The sequence below is a fragment of the Oculina patagonica genome, chromosome 10 (genome assembly GCF_052425735.1).
Source record: "Oculina patagonica isolate OP01 chromosome 10, crgOcupat, whole genome shotgun sequence".
NCBI lineage: Eukaryota > Metazoa > Cnidaria > Anthozoa > Scleractinia > Oculinidae > Oculina > Oculina patagonica.
In genome coordinates, this window is record NC_135767.1 from 8,079,086 (window position 1) to 8,093,288 (window position 14,203).

A 14,203-nucleotide genomic window follows, 5' to 3' on the forward strand; every position below is an offset into this window, starting at 1 on the left:
CCCAACCGGTATCTGGGAGGCCATGGGTTCGATTTCCGTCGGGGACTCAGAATTTTTCTTTGTCACATGCTCGTGTCATTGTTGAAAATTTATCTTCATTATTTATCACCGAGCTTAAAATTTACCATCTTTATTATTTACTACACACTTGATGATTTGGACATTGCTGATCCTATATATAGCAGTATGCAGGACGTGTGTCACATATCAACCTAGTAAATGGCCCAGCTCACCACGAGTCTCTCGTAGCTCAGTTGGTTAGAGCGCCCAACCGGCATCTGGGAGGCCATGGGTTCGATTCCCGTCGGAGACTCAGAATTTTTCTTTGTCCCATGCTCGTGTCATTGTTGAAAAATTCATCTTCATTATTTAACACCGAGCTTTAAACTTACCATCTTTATTATTTACTACACACTTGATTAATGCTTGGAGTAAGTTGACTCCTTCAACATTGGAAGATATTTACGCGACTGTACCGACATACTATAAAGCTATGAATTTGAATAAGGAAATCTCCAAATGAATAAAATAATATTAAGTTAGCGATTTATTGCTCCTAATAATATTCGAGCAGCTTCTTTCATTTCGCATGCCAAATCTGTAAACGTTCAGCAAGCGTTCAGCACCATCTTTGAACAATGATTTAAAAGCTAGCAAGGAATTATGCTTATTCTCTTGACATTAACGTCTTTGTTTTGTATTTTCATGTGCATGTTTTAAATGTTAACGTACCACCTTTCAGTATTTAAATCCTAGCTACTTGTTTGTCACCTTAGTCTGAAGATGATATAGAATTATATCGAAATATAACAGTTAAGTATACCAACGTTTCCTTGCATTTGTTGTCTATATCATTGATACAGTGCATTTACTCAGTATTACATTTATCCTTTATCTCCTAAAATTATCAGCGGGTAATGGTTTTTCAATCTCTAAACACACTTCGTATTTTTAAAAAGGAAAAAAATACAATCTAATTTCAACAAATATTAAAAAGAGTGATTTAAAGGATTTCATAAAATATATTGTTTACATACAACCTAGAAGATTAAAATAACAACAAGCTTAATTTTGACGCACCATCCCCCCTCCCCCACCCCACCTTCTCTGTACATTCATACTAGCGTTTTTAATCTAAGTGGCAAACGTGAACGCCCTAGATGGCGATACTGCGACAGGCAAAGGGCAATTGCTACGCCATTCTTAGCAATGAAGATAGATTCATCTTTACCATATCCAAAGAACACCACAACTCGAATGATCAAGAATAGTAAATTCAAAATCATTTGAACAAAGTTGCGAAGTATTGCAATTCGGGAATGAATCTTTGGTTCTTCTTTGCTGAGTTTGTTTTCTATCATCTGCCAAGGAGATAACAAAATACTAAAGCACGCTACTGCAACCATCGCTGTTGAGAATCTTTTGGATATTCCAAAGTGGTTCTGTTTCTCTTCCAAAACAATGTCTATCATTTCAATTCCATCGAAGAGATCAATGGCCATATATATAGACAGCGTAGCCACTACGTCGCTATGTTTCTCAAGTTCTCCCGAATTACCAGTCGTATTCAACAACAGTAGTAGAAGAAGTGGTGTAAAGCTTAGAATAACCTTCAAAAAATTTGGTCCAAGGAAATTTTCCTTGTCAATTTTCTCTCCAACAAGTACAAATAAGACAGCAATGTTGGTTACCAAAGCGAAGATGTAGAAACTCCAGACGTGAAATAACGAGCGAAGCTTCGGCGCTTTGGAAAGGATAACACAGATCCATGCTATAACTGCTGGGGCAAATGAGACGATCGCGAAGTACCAGTAAGAATTGTCTTCGTACTCGGCCAGATAGGCTGCTAGAAAGAAGCATTGAGTGACTATAAAAGCGAAGAATTCTGCTCGTAAAGCCCATGTAGCAAACGAAGGCATGTCTCTCTCTCCATCAAAGGCTCTATAAGCCAATGAGTCACTGAAAAACAAACCAACAGTATTATGGTTGCATAAAATATGCGTTCCTTTGTTCCACGTGAACAAAGACTTAAGAGTTAAAGCTGAATAATCAATGAAATTATGTCAGCTGCGATGGCTAACACCATTTAACATATAACAAATAATTAAAGGAACGTTTTTAACACATTTAAAGTTATATCTTGTCCATAAGGAAATTTCAAGGAAATAACGATTCGTCGCGATCAAAGATTTTAAGAAAATTTAACCACCAGCTGTAACCGGGGTTACCGGTTATCGATCAGAAAAATTTTAATTACCTGTTGCTAATTCACACTATATAAACAATGTAAAAGCGATTCAAAACATTAAAATATCTGTATCACACAATTTGACTATCGCTTAGTGTAGAAATAAATATGGGTTATTGACCAAGCGTGAGGTCAAGATGGCAGGATATTGGTAAATTTCTTTTCTTCGAGTGCTTGAACGAAGATTTGCCAAATCTGGCACTTATTTCCCCTACTGGGGCTTAGTATGGGCTTTATTCATGATAGCCGCCATGTTTGTTTTCCCGTTATAATGATACATGTAAATGATTACTGAAAATACTGAGTGGGCAAACAAATTTCAGTTAGCTTCTTATTATGTTTGATAATTTTCCCATAGCCTTACAATGGTTTCAGTATTGCGGTAAAAATATTCTAAGTTTTACGCCATTTCGGCGCTTTTATAAAAAAGAAAACGGCTTGCGTAGCTAATTAAGTCTTCTAATCAAGCAAATTCTTCAAACTACCTTATTATAGGAAATTAACGCTTCATGAAATTAACGCGAATTTCAAAAATTCGCGTTAATTTAAGTCGCGTTAATTTTTGTTAACGTTAATTTCCGCGCCGTTAATTAAGTGGAGCGTTAATTTCCGCGACCTTAATTTCCATTATTTTGGCCCCAATTTCTCGATACAGTCTAGATGTTCTTATCTCATAGGAAAAAGCATTATTTCATCAGAGTGGACGCTCGAAGCGCTCAGATTCCTTCGCTTAACTCATACGTTTGGGTTTAGTATCACGAACATTGTTTCCTTCTCAGATTATACGCCTAGTGTTGAAATAAGCTTGTTCCTGTTGTTTGGACAAGTGTTTTTCTTTGTGTACGTCGCGTTAATTTCCTTCATTTTGAAATTTACCGTCTTTTTCGCGTTAATTTCCTTTATTGGGAAGAAAATTTTCCTTCGATTCGCGTTAATTTAAGTCGCGTTAATTTCAAATACCTTAATTTACACAAGCGTTAATTTCCTATAATAAGGTAATGTCAATATTGAAATCATTATTCCATAAATTGGCTCTCAAATGTAATTTTAGCGTAGATACTTCACTATTTCGACGAGCCAATTCCCTGAGAAACGGCATTATTTCATTGTTCGCCCCCTGGAAGATAACGTGGCTAATTTCCAATACTAATATGAAAACCATCATGGTGGCTATCGTGAATATGGACTATTGTCCGCTGTGTCTTGCTAGAAAACATTTATGCTATACCAAATGAATGCTGAAATTCTTATTGACAAAGCTCATTTTATAAGGTAAATATGGCTGGATATTGAACATGCAAATGAAGAATATTCAGCCATCTTGACCTCGCACTTTTGACTTGGTTAAAAAACAAAATAACAGACCTTCAATCTTTACTGTAACTGATACAAAGCTTTACCGCGAAATCAGTGAAAGCTACAAGAGGTCTTAATTTCCGAGAAAGATAGTTTGCATGCGTTGTTATGGTTTAGGGGATTCCCCGAGTTACTGTTAAAAAGGAACTACGTCATGGATGCAAATATCTTTCTCGGAAATTATAACCACATGCTGCTGTGAATTTTCTCCGGTTACAACTTATATCCTTGGTTTTTTTTTTAAGTTATTTACTATTACATTTTGTTGTGTGTAAACTAAGGCACAAAGATATCTTTCCTTAGAAAAACGAATTCTATATAGGTGATCGTAAAATTTCTGTGACATTCAGGGAAAGAAATCGACCATTTCTAAGGTCTTTTCGACTTTCACTGACCTGCCATCAAAATCATTGAAATTTTGGATAATTTGGATAATTTCTAGATCTCCCCGCCTAATTTCGAGTCATGTACAGACATTTTTATAAGCAGGGAAAAATACAACGCAAGAAGATTAATCGAGTAAATTGTTAAACGAAACGTTTATTGACTGACAGAACATTCCATTAAATCAGAGTTTAACATTGTTTTAATTCTGTAATTTACTAATTTTTATGGGCTCTTGCTCGATTATAGAAAAACATTCCAGCTATGTCTTTTGGTCACCGTTTAAAAGTATGTTAATGGAAAGAAAATTGCAGCTTGTAGCAACAACGTTATTGGAACACTAACATCGTTTTGTTACGTAAAATTTTGGGCTGCCATTCGATGTTTACAACTCTAACTGAAACTTGACTAAAATCGTGTCAACAGAAATAACTATAAGCTAAGCAACTAAGATATACCATCAAATACACGAAAAACGATTTAAAAGAGAGCCATGATCTGTTCAAATTGAATTCAAACGGTATCTAACATAGGTTTGGAGTTTTAGAACGTGACTATAACAAGCTGTTGTCAACAAACTTTTCGTACTCTGGCTTTTCAAACTTTGGGAATCAAACTTTCTTTTAACATGTGCCAGCATAAATTTGACCAAACCATTTTAGCCGATGTACAATCTAAATGTTGCAAACGTTTACTAGAGCTTTACAGATCACACGACTTCAAAACGAAGGAGAAGTAAAATACTGAAAATAAATGGAATTTTGAAGGTTTTCTGGAACAATTAAACTACAGAGTGCTTCAGTCAAAGTGTCAAATGAGTTAATAAAAACTCCATGATTCGGTTGAAGTATAGACCACAGTTTTAAATCTAATCCACAGATTCAGAGTCTCTGCAGATCCAATAGATCTCCAACGACGAGAGAAATATGGCGATGCCATTCTTAGCGATGAAAATAGATTCATCTTTCTTGTACTTTATGAAGATCACAAGTCGAATAATCAGGAATACCAAATTCACCAAACTCAACTGCATAGCATTACGGATAATAGAAAGCTTCTTGCGAAGTTGGTAGCTGTTGTCGTCAAGTTTATATTCCGCCATTTGCAACAACGACAACATAAAGCTAAAGCAAGCCACGGCGATCATCGCTATCCCAAAGCCTTTGGAAATTCCATGGCTGTTCTCTCTCTCGTCAAGCACAACATCGAGCATCTCGACTCCATCGAAAAGATCTATGGTTATCTGGATAGAAAACTGCGAAGCGAGCTGCCTGTAGTCTTCGCTTTCACTTAAATCGCTTGCAGTGTTTAGCAAAAACAGGAACAGAACTGGAGTAAGGCACAAGACCACTTTCAAAGTGTTAGGTCCAAGGAAGGTCTCCTTGTCGAGGTTATCTCCGCATAATGCAAAGGTGATGGCTATGTTGGGTACTAAAGCGACCACAACGTACAAACCCCAAGTAAAAAACATCCTGAGAAGTCCTGCATGGGTTTTCAGACAGTGCAGCCAGTAAAATAGTGCTGGAGCGTACAGAATTACTACAGCAATCCAAAGTAAATTTTTCGTGTATTTTGCTGGGTAAGCTGCGAGGAAACCACACTGAGCTAGAAGCAGGACAGCAAATGCAAAACGACCCACGTCAACAAATCGCAAAGCCTTGATTTTTCTCTTTAAAAAGGATAAGACTTTCGCCATTGTAGACTTGAAAAAAAACTACCGAAGCACTATCGCTTCTGCGAATTCGGAATTGACACGTCACCTTTTCCGAGAAATGATGTAATCGACGGTAAACATGCAGAAGGGGGTTCCCCGTTTGGCACAATAGCGAAGAGCGCGAGTGACATCACGACTCAGAAAAGACCCAGATAAACAAACCGAAATGGCGGACGATTTTCCTAAAACACCATCTAAAGCAGCCGGTATTCCTAAAACATTTTTATAACACGAAAGCTTCAACCCCGAATCTCGCTCCTTTTTCCATCTACATTCCCGGATCTCGGCCTTCAAATAAGCCAAATCCCGTATCCCGAAAAACCTATTGGGTGCCCTCTAATTAAGCCAACAAATATACATATTTTCTCGATTCACTTTCACTGGAGCTCCCGGCCATCGAAAGAACAATCTTCAAACTATAGTCTGGCCTTATTTAAGTCTGATTAGTTCGCGGATTGTTCTTTTACAGCTAACTGGAATATCAAATTAGATTGTTTATAATACAGGTTGAGGAATTTCCGAACGCTGATTGGTTAAAACGAGCTGTCTTTATCTAAAATACTTGCCAAATTTGGAACAGAGTAGTATATATTTCAAGAGCTTGAAATACTACTCTCTTCCAAATATGGAAAGTGTAACAATTTAGACTGAAAAAAAAAAAAATGGCTGACAATTCTATCGTTCAGCGTGTGGACAAAAAAAGGACACTGTAATGAAATTAGCTGTCAAAATGAACGAAAAACTACGAATATGGAAAGCAAAACACAAATAATAGCATGATCTGTACGAAGCAGCTCGTATAAAAACAACAAATGAAATATTACGAGCCGGTATTGCTACCAAATACTACTGCAACTCATTCTATTACCTATACAAATTTGTCGTTTTACTGTAATCTGTACCAACAGCTGGGACAACTTATGCGATTTTACCGAAATTGGTCAAAATTTTCCACTTCACATTGTCCTTGGTTTTCACCGTCGTGATTTCCAAATTATTACGGTTGGGTACCTCCAGAGGAGGTTTTGTTGTGGAACACGTTTTTGCGTTCTAGGGAGGGCAAAGGCAGGCACAATCCTCTACTTTGCTCCGACGAAGGGCTAACACTCGAAACGTCAGCTTTTCGTTACGGCAGTTTAATTATTTACCTTAATCTACTTCCAGTTGATAATCAACTTGTAACAGACAACGTAAGTAGTCGATCCTTAATTTGTTGTTCAGTTCAGGAGCAGTTACATTTTGTCGTGTGCAAAAGCAAGATGTAAAGAATTTTTAGCACGAATTACAAAGATTTTGTAAGCAAAAGATGTCCGGTATCGGTTAGCTTTTAAACCCGCTTAAGTCAAGGAAAAAGAAACTGAGAAAAGTTTTGGCATCAGTTTGCTTTCGATTTCTACAGGCAGCAAAGCCATTTGGATCACGTACGGAAGTGGTCATATCGAAAATACAAAACAACTTGCATGGCGACTCCCAATAAAAAAAATCATGGCGAACCAATTAGCCGTCGTTTTTGCAAAAAAACAAAACAAATTTTGCTTCTCGAAAACAAGAAAATGTTTCTACCTCATGTCAAAAACCTTTTTTGCTCCCCGGACACAAATTTTGCTTCTGAAACCAATGATGCCCAGTGAAGCCATGGAAGCAATGTTGACTAGTTTCTAGTGCTGCTCGTTAAAAACATTCCCGGAACATTGTTTCCTCGTTTAGCCACTCGGGCAGCAAAACATTTTCTTTGCTTCCTGCTAATTTAGCCACCCAGAAAACATGACAAGGGAACAATGTTTCCGCAACAATTTTCCTAGTTTAGCCAGGCCTTTAGCGGGAAGCAAAGAAAATGCTTCCATGACTTCCATGGTGGCTACACTAGCTGGGCAACATATGTTTCGGAAGCAAAATTTGTGTCCGCAACATATGTTTCCCGTGCGGCCATACTGGGAAAAATTTGACTCGGCAACTAGTGTTTCTGCAACAATGTTTCCTAGTTTAGCCAGGTCTTTTAAAACTCCGTTTTGTGACGATATGTTTTTCCGCACTGGAACACAATTCACGAATAAACGGAGACTTTAGAATTGTAAAGGGAACGCTCTGGAACATTCTGGAGCACTGGGGAAAATTAGCTCTTTCAAGCAACTCGCATGACTTGAGGGGACGAAAACTCGTCACGATTTTCTGGTCACGGGAATCTACTTCAGTGGTCTTCTTACTGACGTCAAGGATGAGACAGAACTTGGGTCCAACCGCAGTCTTTTTTGCTTCGTTAAATAAAATCAAAAAACGTTTCAATATCGCTTGCTTATAAATGTTTTTCTAGGTACAAAGTAGTGCCGACATGTCACTTAAGTAAATACGCCCAAGCGTAAAACAAAAAACTTAAATACTCTTTTCAAAGTAAGCGATTCTTAATTGATTGACAAGCAGGGAGAACCCCCTTTTGAAAGGATCTGGTCCAATACAAATTTCCCTATGCCGTGTATGAAAGGAGCTGTTGCAATCACAGGGAGAAAAACACAGTTGAGGAATTGAATAATAAAAGAATATTACTCCCCTGGCTGCGTTTGTTTCCTAGGCGATACACAAGACAGCACTGTTGTCGTTTGCTGAGCTGTCTTGTGCGCGAGCGGATCTCAGATATGCTAATTTTCTCCCTTTATAATTATTATTAGAAAATAAGCATATCTGAGATTTATAATTATTATAAAGGGAGAAAGTTGCATGTCTAAGATCCGCTCGCGCACAAGACAGCTCAGACAGCTCGGCCACCTGAGTAACGTATTCTTTTACTGATCAATTTATTCAATTCCTCAACTGTTGTGGTCTCCCTGAGATACAGTACATGCAGGTATCAACACAAATGTCATTATGACTAGGCGACTAATTCATCATGACTAAGCGAGTTCTCTCGTAACAGTTTCTATAAAAAAAACTCCTTGTAAACTACATATTGCTTTTAAGAATCTAAGTGTTCTGAGAGCTTAATATAAATCATTAAAACTTCCGGATTCCCAGAAACCAAATATTGCTTCAACCGCGGTATTGAAATTTCCGGGTCAGTTCTTGCAATAAAATAGAACTTGAAGCACCTTTGCGATTCTAATCTCTTTAGCTGACTGGGACGTGAACGTTCGGCAATTCTAAGGTATTTCGCGTAGATCATGGTAAAACTGTTAACCCAATACATATTTTACGGTCGCCCCGCACTATTTGCAGTTCTGGCAATATTTCAAGCGTATGGGTTGACAAATTTTCTTGTAAAATACAAAGATTACGAAGGTTGGTATGCAATCGCCCCGGTGTTCTTTCCCGCTTTTTTAGCGTGGTGGTGGCATACATACGATCTGACAGGGCGTTTACGCTGGCTCTGTACTGTCTGGCTGCTTCATGTTGGCATTGGATTAATTCCTACAATTGGAACCATATTTGGGCTCATCGAGAACGATCTCCAAAGAGGTGAACTATTAAGTCCTGGTAGTTTGAAATTGATCCTGTGCGTTTCACCACTTCTTCTGTTGATTTTATTAAACAACCCACTCGTGAAAACAGATTCAAATGAATATCATGCGTTAATAACTGACCTTTCCTACAAGATGACGATTGATTTCTTCGATGGAGTGGATATGCTGGGCTTGGTTTTACAAGAAAGTGAAATCAGCCATGGAATTCCAACGAGTTTCGAGAAAGCAATAGTTGCTTTTGCATGTATTGGCTTTCTCCTTTCGCCGTTGGATTTGTTTGGGCACAAGGTCCAGCAAGATGGGCTCGTAAGAGGCAGTAATACAGCGGTTTCCATGCGGATTGTAGTTCAAGTTTTCATCAATGCTCTGTTCCTTGGGGTTCGCGTGGCAGTACATATCGAATACGGTGCAGATGCCTCGATATTCATTACCAAGAATGTGATCATGATATTAATCCCCATTTTTAAAACAATATCCTTCCTAAAATGTTGCGAGAAAGACCCTGAAGACGAACTTGAAATATAAACACTCCTCCTAACATGAACCATGGAAAACAGTTTCCACGAATTTCAAAGCATTAGGAATACAAACGCTAGTTACATCCCAGAATTACTTAAAAATATAATTTGAATTTGTTTGTTAGATATGCTTTAGGATAGATTGAAACTAGATAAAATTGTAACAAGTCAAAAGCTCTTACCTTGAATTTCAAACAGACTTCGTTGTTTATCAGAGCAAGATCTACATCTGATTTTTCAGATTTCATATTTTTTAACTTTAATAATTTCAGGATGTTCTATTTATTACTCGTCTTCTGTGTTGTGGAGACATATCAGGACACAAATGGATATTTGTTAATAGCTCTAGTGTTATATCAGTTACCAGTTAACTATATATCATTGTAGGAAAGAAGAAGTATAGCTAAGAACAGGAGTAACAGGCTTGCAGGCCTGTTTGCTTATAACTTATTAAAACTTTCAATTCCAAAAAACTAAGTGTTGCTCGCTTCCCCAAAGTGGCATGGCCGAGGCTATAAGGGACGGGCCATTTTTTTTTTGCAGGGAAAGGAGGGGGGGGGGGGGTATGAAAAATATTGAAAAAAATTGTTTGCAGGGCCAAGAAAGACAAAATAAATTGTTTGAAAACACGATATTTTTAACAAAAAATAGTTTCTATTTCGAAAAAAAAATTTTGCAGAGGTGCATAAACTGAAGAGCCGTTATTTTCCTTAGATTATAGTACTGGCCCTGAAGAAGACTAGCTCTGCTAGTTGAAATATTGGCCAATAAATCTTGCCCTCCTGCCGTTGTACCAGCCTTGCAATCAATCTGGTTTTAAAAAGAAAGTTTGCAGAGGAATATTTTTTATACCTCCCTCCCCCCTCCAAAAATAATGGTCCGTCCCTTAACATTGGCAAGGCTGAGGACAACGCCCTTACAAAAAAAAATATTTTATGTAAGAATCTCGCAATTATCCAGCTCTATATATTCAGTACTAGTGTATCTATTGGTTTAGGAAATAGCTCCAGCTGAATATGTAAAGAGAGCTTTCAACCCCAAATAAAAATACGAGAATTTTGCCGTCGTCGTTCATGTTCTCAAAATACGCAGAATTTGTTCATTTACCGTTGCTGATTTGCTGATTTGCAGAGAACGGCCAGGATATATATGAAGATTTTAAACGCATGCACGTGCAGAGCTATTGTTTAGAAGAGGATGTCGTTCGCGTTGCCGTCGTACTTAAGCTAGTACTTAACTGATGACGTTTCAGTCACATACACAACGACATGTAAGGGTTATGAATGGTCCATCAAAACTTTGCAGTGCTCGCAAAATTAGGCTTCTGCTCGGAATGCTCGCAAAATTTTTAGTGAGTGCTCGTTTGCTCGTTGTCGCATATTTTTACAAGTGCTGGCATGCTCGGTTTTTCGAGGAGGTAGCTTTTTCAAAAGTGCTCGTTGCTCGTAAGGCTGGCATTTGTCAATGCTTGTGCTCGCAAAGAAAAACGCTCTGCGCGCATGCTCGTAAATGCTCGCAAAGACCATTTGATACCCCTCATGTACATAGTCAGCAAGGTTTGTTCAGAAAATCCGCTCAAATGGCTGTCTTGACGTCACAAAATAAGACAGAACTCTCAGGACACGCCTCATTTCAGCACATGCCTTGCCTCACCCACTTGAAGGAAAGAACCTGGTTACCACTGCTGCAAGCATGGCCGCTTCAGAAAGTGTGTTTGTGACGGAAATTTGCTCCCAGTGAGAACGTTACAAGCGTTGCAAATCACCCGGAACACGTACCTGGCCAGCACCGGTAAAAATGTCACTCGTTGCTAGTTTAGGCAAGTTAAACGACTCCATAGCGAAAGCCTTGGTGGTGTTCTTCAAAAATAACGATCACAATGCTAACCGAAATTTAAATATTTCTTCCGCTGCTCAGCCGCGAACACCTGATAATAATGATAATAATAATAATAATAATAATAATAATAATAATAATAATAATAATGGTTTTATTGGTAACATTTCTACAGAGTAGCTCTTCATTTACCAAACTAACCCTAGCCTAGCAAATAAAATGATATTTACAATTATAACTCTTTTATCGTTAACTAGTTACTGTATACTACTATGCTACCATACTATATACATTTATGCATTTAAAAAATACTATACTGTATACATCTAAGAAAAAATAAAAAATAAAAATAAATAAAAACAAAAATAAAAAAAGCTTCAGGAGATCAATCTGTTGGTTTAGTTTTTTTTTAAAGGAAGCGCTTTACTTCCCTGCAAACTGCATCATGGTCACAGTGTTTTTAAGGTTCGTTGGAAGTTTGTTAAATAAGGTAGCGGCGTGATCTTGAAAGGTGTTAGATATTAGTGGGATTTCTACTTGAATACAACTGTTTGACCTTAAGATTCTCAAAATAAACTGAAAATCATTTCCCATTTCCAAACTTTTTTGCATAACCGTCCATGCGGGGAAAGGCTCAAGTTTGTCGCCCGCGTTGGGGGTACTCAAAAACGTTTTATACGGGTACGGGGAGGCTCCGCCCCGAGGTCCAACCCCTTACCCTTATATATACCATTTTGACAGAAAAGGGCATCCCTTTCGTATACCTTTTATTAAAGAAAGGTACCCCTTTCATATACCTACACGACACAACATATACTTTTTTTACTTTAATTATTTTTATTAGCTTTCAAAAAATAATACAATGTTTTAGTTACTAAACTACTACAAACACTACAAATAAATATGAATAAAATTCAAAACTACTTTACTATAATAATAATAATAATAATAATAATAATAATAATAATAATAATAATAATAATAATTAATGAACTTATATTGCGCAAGTATCAATCAAGGATTTTCACTTGCGCATTACAATATATATAAAAAAATATATCACTAACTGGCCCTAAAATTAATAAAAATACTAAAATGCATGATAAGTGTAAAATTACAATCAATAAAAAATAAAAATTAGCTTAAAAACGCCTTGAGTCTTAAGATACTTTTTAAAACTATTTACAGATAAAATATTTCTAATAAAAATGGGAAGATCATTCCATAATTTCGGAGCAGCCATATAAAAAGATCTGTCACCCAGGGTAATAAAAGACTTGATGGTAGGAAAGTTTAAAAGTATTCCATCATTTGACCTTAAGTTATATCTACCACCAGTATCCCTAACAGATATAAGTTCGGTAATGTAAGGCGGAGCGAGACCATGGATAGCCTTAAACGTTAACAATGAAATCTTAAAGTCAATACGAAACTTGACAGGCAACCAATGGAGTGATCTAAGCAGAGGGGTAATGTGACAATATTTGCTTTGTTCTAAAACAAGGCGAGCGGCTGAGTTCTGAACTCTTTGCAATTTCTGTAGCTGACATGCCGGTAGTCCATATAATAAGCTGTTACAATAGTCAATTCGACTAGAGATAAAGGCATGCATCAATGTTTCCGTACATTCCTTACTAAGATATTTCCTAATCCTTCTAATATTATACAAATAATAAAACGCAACAGAGCTTGTTTTCGTTATGTGGTCGCCCATCGATAGATTGGAATCCAACCACACACCCAGATTTCTAACGGGGGACTGCGGAGCAATGGGAAAGGTGCCAATCACTATGTTATCAATTCTGACTTTACCGAGTTGCTGTTTGGTGCCGATCAGAAGAAGTTCTGTCTTAGCATCGTTCATGAGCAACTTGTCTTGAGACATCCACTGCCTAATGTCTTGAGTGCAGTGTTCGATAGCAGCAATTGCATCAGCCTGGCCAGATTGCTCCTTTGGACTGAAAGAGATGTATAACTGTGAGTCGTCGGCATAACAGTGTACAGTTGGCAGGTGCTTTCTGACGACATCAAACAATGCGCTTGCATAGACTGTAAACAGAAGCGGGCCAAGACAAGAGCCTTGGGGGACTCCATAGCGCAGATCAAACTTCTCAGACACAGATCCACGAACAGAGACTCGCTGGGAACGCCCAGACAAATAAGATCGAAACCAGTCGAGGGCAGTGCCATTCAAACCAAGCTTTAACGACAACCTTTTTAGTAGAATGTTATGATCGACGGTGTCGAAAGCCGCACTGAGATCAAGCAACACAAGAATAGTAACGTGCTGCTTATTCATATTCAACAGAATATCGTTCATTACTTTCAGAAGTGCTGTTTCAGTACTGTGGTTTCTTCTGTAAGCAGACTGTGCGTCCGGATATAAGTTGTTGCTAACCATGTGTCCGTGAATCTGGTTGAACGCGGCTCTCTCAATGAGTTTAGATACGAATGACAAGTTACTCACAGGACGGAAGTTCTTAAATAAGAAGTCCAAACCAGGTTTCTTTAACAATGGAAAAACAAGAGCCTCTTTCCAAAGTTCAGGGAATTGCCCAGACTGCAGTGAAGTGTTAATAATGTTTGTGAGAACTGGGAGAAGAACCTCGCATTTGCTTACCAGTGTGGATGGCATAGGGTCGAGGGGGCAGGACTTTTTTGCAGAGCTTTGGATTAGCAGTTTAACATCATTACA

General features: G+C 37.8%; 3 protein-coding genes across 3 annotated transcripts; 1 reads left to right on the forward strand and 2 right to left on the reverse strand.

Annotated features, from left to right (window-relative positions):
- Positions 1 to 1,114: 1,114 nt before the first annotated feature.
- On the reverse strand, positions 1,115 to 1,950 carry LOC144628247 (uncharacterized). Its single transcript, XM_078486317.1, has one exon. The coding sequence runs from the start codon at positions 1,917 to 1,919 to the stop codon at positions 1,116 to 1,118; it is 804 nt and encodes a 267-aa protein (XP_078342443.1). The 5' UTR covers positions 1,920 to 1,950; the 3' UTR covers position 1,115.
- A 2,565-nt stretch (positions 1,951 to 4,515) lies between these two features.
- On the reverse strand, positions 4,516 to 5,750 carry LOC144628191 (uncharacterized). Its single transcript, XM_078486255.1, has one exon. The coding sequence runs from the start codon at positions 5,682 to 5,684 to the stop codon at positions 4,857 to 4,859; it is 828 nt and encodes a 275-aa protein (XP_078342381.1). The 5' UTR covers positions 5,685 to 5,750; the 3' UTR covers positions 4,516 to 4,856.
- A 3,063-nt stretch (positions 5,751 to 8,813) lies between these two features.
- Positions 8,814 to 9,932, forward strand: LOC144628201 (uncharacterized). Its single transcript, XM_078486265.1, has one exon. It carries the CDS (start codon positions 8,855 to 8,857, stop codon positions 9,677 to 9,679), a length of 825 nt encoding a protein of 274 aa, XP_078342391.1. The 5' UTR covers positions 8,814 to 8,854; the 3' UTR covers positions 9,680 to 9,932.
- Positions 9,933 to 14,203: the final 4,271 nt, after the last annotated feature.